This window comes from Aotus nancymaae, unplaced genomic scaffold (assembly GCF_030222135.1).
Source record: "Aotus nancymaae isolate 86718 unplaced genomic scaffold, 86718_ANA_hifiasm-v0.15.2.pri h1tg000030l, whole genome shotgun sequence".
Taxonomy (NCBI): Eukaryota; Metazoa; Chordata; class Mammalia; order Primates; family Aotidae; genus Aotus; species Aotus nancymaae.
The window spans coordinates 22,608,274-22,613,732 of record NW_026988443.1 but is presented as its reverse complement, the minus strand read 5'-3'; the positions used below and the strand labels follow the sequence as shown (position 1 = coordinate 22,613,732).

The 5,459-nt window shown below is 58.0% G+C and overlaps 1 protein-coding gene across 2 annotated transcripts; it reads left to right on the top strand.

Moving 5' to 3' along the window:
• Positions 1–71: 71 nt before the first annotated feature.
• LCAT (lecithin-cholesterol acyltransferase) lies at positions 72–5,139 on the top strand. Of its 2 annotated transcripts, none has more exons than XM_012468171.2 (6): positions 72–736; positions 1,424–1,580; positions 1,658–1,773; positions 1,868–1,963; positions 2,044–2,268; positions 4,537–5,139. In XM_012468171.2, exons 1-6 carry the CDS (start codon positions 583–585, stop codon positions 5,115–5,117), a joined length of 1,329 nt encoding a protein of 442 aa, XP_012323594.1. In that variant the 5' UTR covers positions 72–582; the 3' UTR covers positions 5,118–5,139. The 2 variants fall into 2 exon arrangements, with proteins under 2 accessions (XP_012323594.1, XP_012323595.1); XM_012468172.2 differs by having other exon boundaries at positions 663–736; positions 1,371–1,580.
• The last annotated feature ends 320 nt before the right edge of the window (positions 5,140–5,459 follow it).

Genomic DNA, 5,459 nt, shown 5'->3' with positions numbered 1-5,459 from the left:
GGTCTGGGCCTCTAAATGGAGATGGATCTGAGGTCTTGTGGGACCCTGGGAGGTTTGGGGACTTTACCATCTAGCACCCCAGTAGGCCTGTCCTGGCCAGAGAAGACTGGTGGGGGCCAAGTGGGGTTTGAAGGTAGCTGGCCCAGCCCAGCCCAGGAGCGCTATTTATTGCATATTTATTGTTTGGATGTCACCATCAGAGACGAAGGGAAGGGTAGCCAGGGAGGGGTCCAGCCTAGCCGCCTGCAGGAAGATCTGGCTCAGTCTACTACTGGCAGGGCCCCCCACCACGCTGAGTCAGAATGGAAACAGCGAGCTGAGGCCTGACTTTTTCAATAAAACATTGTGTATTCTGGGCCTCCTGCTGTTCCGGCTCTGTTTCCCCTGGCGCCAAGAGAAGAAGGCGGAACTGATTCCAGACCCAGAGCCGGCCCCTGAGGCTGTGCCCCTTTCCGGCAATCTCTGGCCACCACCCCCACTGGCCAGGCTGTCCCTCCCACTGGCCCTAGGGCCCCTCCCACCCCCACACCAGATAAGGCCAGCCCAGTGCTGCTTCCTCTGGCAGTAGGCACCAGGGCTGGAATGGGGCCGCCTGGCTCCCCATGGCAGTGGGTGCCACTGCTGCTGGGGCTGCTGCTCCCTCCTGCCGCCCCCTTCTGGCTCTTCAATGTGCTCTTTCCCCCGCACACCACGCCCAAGGCTGAGCTCAGTAACCACACACGGCCTGTCATCCTCGGTAAGCCCCCGCCAGGCCCCTGATGCACCGCGCCAGCAGCCGACCCAGCCAAAGCCCTCTGCCCTGTTTAAACTCTAGTACCTGCCTCAGTGTGGGGAGGGGCCAAAAGCTTGTCCAGTAGAGGAATGACCCTCCCTTCTCCCCCAGTGCTTTGTCTCTCAGTTGCCTACCCCAGGGGGGCGGAGTGGGGGATGGGGTGTGTCTGAGGTCTTGGCTGGGCTATCACAAGCTGTGGTCAGCCACAGCCACACCAGACTCTGGGCCAAGCCCCACCACTCCTTCCTTAGCCCCCACCCACCAAAGACAAGATGCCCAGCCTAGGACCAGCAAGCAGGAGAGGCCCATCCATGCCCGGCCCTGCTAGGCCCAGCCCCCACGCCCCCAAACCTATCTGTTCCCACCTTGGACTTTGGCAATAAGGGAGTGCCAGGATGGGTGTTTGCTCTGTAGAGGCAGGGGTCAGCGGCCTCGACCCCAGCACCTTCCTCCTCGGGAAAGCCTGGGCTTTGGCTACTGGGGGGACAGCAGGGAGAGGGGATGTGAGGAGGGGAGGGTTAGTGTGCTTTGTACCTGGGGGTTGAGGGTGTGGGAGGTGGGGGGCAGGTCTGGTCACTGCAGCATCTGGGGTGACCAGGGTAAGGGTCACGGGGGGAATCCAGAGTCCAGAGTGAGGACCGCTGCTCACAGTGCCCGGCTGCCTGGGGAATCAGCTAGAAGCCAAGCTGGACAAACCAGATGTGGTGAACTGGATGTGCTACCGCAAGACAGAGGACTTCTTCACCATCTGGCTGGATCTTAACATGTTCCTACCCCTCGGGGTAGACTGCTGGATCGATAACACCAGGTACAGCCACGTGCTCCACCCCAGCCCCCACACACTGCCCCTTGGCTACTGGCTGCTGAGTGGCACCCCGCCCCTAGGGTTGTCTACAACCGGAGCTCCGGGCTTGTGTCCAACGCCCCTGGTGTCCAGATCCGTGTCCCTGGCTTTGGCAAGACCTACTCTGTGGAGTATCTGGACAGCAGCAAGCTGGCAGGTGTGTGTCAGAGGGCAGGGCGGGGGCTCCAGGCCGGGGTGCTGGCCCGAAGAAGGCATGGCCCAAGCTCCCAGTGCTGCTGCCTCCCCTGCAGGGTACCTGCACACGCTGGTACAGAACCTGGTCAACAACGGCTACGTGCGGGACGAGACCGTGCGCGCTGCCCCCTATGACTGGCGGCTGGAACCTGGTGAGTCTCTGCCGAGGACAGGCTTGGGGCTGGACAGGTGGCCCTGCCCCAGCTGCCCTGACCCCTTCCACTCACCTCAGGCCAGCAGGAAGAGTACTACCACAAGCTCGCGGGGCTGGTGGAGGAGATGTACGCTGCCTATGGGAAGCCTGTCTTCCTCATCGGCCACAGCCTCGGCTGCCTACACTTGCTCTATTTCCTGCTGCGCCAGCCCCAGGCCTGGAAGGACCGCTTCATCGACGGCTTCATCTCTCTTGGGGCTCCCTGGGGTGGCTCCATCAAGCCCATGCTGGTCTTGGCTTCAGGTGAGAGGGCCTTGATCACTTAGGCCCAAAGAGGGGAGGGTGGTGAGACGAAGCTGATCCTGGGCCTGCCTTCACTGCAGCTCCTGCTCACAGTGGCCTCTGGGGGTGTTGTCTACCACCCCTGGACTGGCAAGCTTGCTGTCACTGGCCCCCAGAGCAGTGACCCTGGCCTGAGCAATTAGGGTGGCTCCTTCCAGAGTCTGTGTCAGTGATGGGAAAGGGGCAGTGAACTCTGGAAGGAAGAAAACCCCAGCTCTCTGCCCCCAGGTTTGTTCCTTGTAGCCCCAGAACCTGCCTACCTGGCCCTTGCCTGCCTTCCACTTGCATGAGTGCCTTTGCCCAGGGATGTGCTTTACTGAGGATGGATCTGCCAGAGCTAGGGCCAGACCCTCAGAGCCCCGCCTGCCCTTCCCTAGGGAGTGGCACCAGGGCCCAGCACTGACACAGCTACCACCTACCTACCTGCTGTACCCTGGGAGCTGACTCACAGTCTGGAGAGCAAAACACTCTTGGGATTATATATCAGACACCACTAATAAACATCAAACAGACCCCATCTCGTTTCCCCCTTCCTGGACCACAACTCTGTGACCCCCATTGCAGCACAAGCCACACAAGTAGCAGAGAGACACATGCCCAAGGGAGAACAGGTAGCACACCTCCAGCGTCCCCACACCCCCCAGCGTCCCCACATCCCCCAGCATCCCCACACCCCCCCCACCGTGCCACACCCCCCACCATGCCACACCCCCCCCACCATGTCACACACCCCCCACCATCCCCACACCCCAGTCCTCAGGAAGCCCCACCTGCCTTTTTTTTTTTTTTTTTTAAGACAGAGTCTCTCTCTGTCACCCGGGCTGGAGTGCAGTGGCACAATCATAGCTGCAGCCTTAATCTCCCTAGCTCAAGCAATCCTCCTGCTTCAGCCTCCTGGGTAGCTGAGATTATAGGCATGCACCACCACACCTAATTTATTTTTATTTTTTAGTAGAGATGAGGTGTTGCTATGTTGCCCAGGCTGGTCTAACTCCTGAGCTTGTGATCTTCCTGCCTCAGCCTCCCAAAGTGCCGGATTACAGGTGTGAGCCACTGTGCTGGGCTCTTGCCCTTTTAAAAAATATTTACTTGTTTGTTTATTTATTTATTTTGAGATGGAATCTCGCTCTGTTGCCTAGGCTGCAGTGCAGTGGCACAATCTCAGCTCACTGCAACCTCTGCTTCCCAGGTTCAAGTGATTCTCCTGCCTCAGCCTCATGAGTATCTGGGATCACATGCATGCACCACCATGCCTGGTGAATTTTTGTATTTTTAGTAGAGACAGGGTTTCACCATGTTAGCCAGGCTAGTCTCAAACTTCTGACCTCGTCATCCGCCTGCCTTGGCCTCCCAAAGTGCTGGGATTATAGGCATGAGCCACTGCGCCCAGCCCTATTTATTTATTTTTTAAGCTGGGGTCTCGCCCTGTCACCCAGGCTACAGTGCAGTGGCGTGATCGTAGTTCACTGTAACCTCAAATTCCTGGACTCAAGCAATCATCCAGCCTTTGCTTCCTCCATAGCCAGGACTAGAGGTGCACTCCACTATGCCCAGCTGATTTTTTTTTTTTTTTTTTTTTGGGACAGAGTTTCGCTCTTGTTACCCAGGCTGGAGTGCAATGGCGTGATCTCGGCTCACCGCAACCTCTGCCTCCTGGGTTCAGGCAATTCTCCTCCCTCAGCCTCCTGAGTAGCTGGGATTACAGGCATGCACCACCATGCCCAGCTAATTTATTGTATTTTTAGTAGAGATGGGGTTTCACCATGTTGACCAGGATGGTCTCGATCTCTTGACCTCGTGATCCACCCACCTCGGCCTCCCAAAGTTCTGGGATTACAGGCGTGAGCCACCACGCCCGGCCTTTTTTTTTTAAATTTTGTATAGACAGGGTCTCACTATGTTGCCCAGACTGGTCTTGGACTCCTGGCCTCAAGTGGTCCTCCTGCCTCAGCCTCCCTAAGTGTTGGGATTAGAGGGGTGAGCCTTGGCACCTGCCCCTGCCCTCCTTTTGAAGCCCTACAGCTCCACCCAACAGAGGTGCCATCAGGGCTTCTCACTGAAAAAGCCCACATTGAGTGAGCATCACTGAATATCAGGCCTGCTGAAGTCTGTGGCTTAGAGTCTGTGTCTAGATTGGGCAGGGACAAGATGGAGTATCTGGCTGAGTCTACAATCAGCAGGTTGCGGGCCAGGACTGGCTCCCTGTCCCACCTTGTTCCATATCCACAGGTGACAACCAGGGCATCCCCATCATGTCCAGCATCAAGCTGAAAGAGGAGCAGCGCATAACGACGACCTCCCCCTGGATGTTTCCCTCTCGCATGGCATGGCCTGAGGACCATGTGTTCATTTCCACACCCAGCTTCAACTACACAGGCAGGGACTTCCAGCGCTTCTTTGCAGACCTCCACTTTGAGGAAGGCTGGTACATGTGGCTGCAGTCACGTGACCTCCTGGCAGGACTCCCAGCACCTGGTGTGGAAGTATACTGTCTTTACGGCGTGGGCCTGCCCACGCCCCGCACCTATATCTACGACCACGGCTTCCCCTACACAGACCCTGTGGGTGAGCTCTATGAGGATGGTGATGACACGGTGGCCACGCGCAGCACTGAGCTCTGTGGCCTCTGGCGGGGCCGCCAGCCACAGCCTGTGCACCTGCTGCCCCTGCACGGGATACAGCACCTCAACATGGTCTTCAGCAACCAGACCTTGGAGCACATCAATGCCATCCTGCTGGGTGCCTACCGCCAGGGTCCCCCTGCGTCCCCAGTGGTGATGGCCAGCCCAGAGCCCCCACCCCCTGAATAAAGACTTTCCTTTCCTGCTGTAAGCCCTGATGTGTATGTTGTGAGTTGAAGGGAGGCACTAGAGTCCCACACCAGGTTTTACTCATCACCAGCCACAGGTCAGTGCGGAGTGAGGCAAGATAGGCTCTGCTGAGGCCTGGGACTGAGCTGGGCACCCTAGATGTACAGCTGTCCACTCTCCTGGTCTAGCTTTTGAGGCAGCAGGCACCATGCCTGCCTCTGTGCTGGGCATGGGGACTGGAGCTGGCTGCACCCACAGTCCTGTGAGAGGAGTGCAGGGAGGGGGCGATTTGAACTGTCCTCCAAGCTCCTGAAAGGGCAGGTGAGACAGGGCCTTTTGAGT

Bases quoted from the DNA above. Each gene is read 5' to 3' on its own strand.
- LCAT (XM_012468171.2), top strand. From the start codon at position 583: ATGGGGCCGCCTGGCTCCCCATGGCAGTGGGTGCCACTGCTGCTGGGG. The intron at 737-1,423 runs GTAAGCCCCCGC...CGCTGCTCACAG, and splicing joins CACACGGCCTGTCATCCTCG to TGCCCGGCTGCCTGGGGAAT. The intron at 1,581-1,657 runs GTACAGCCACGT...CCCCGCCCCTAG, and splicing joins TGCTGGATCGATAACACCAG to GGTTGTCTACAACCGGAGCT.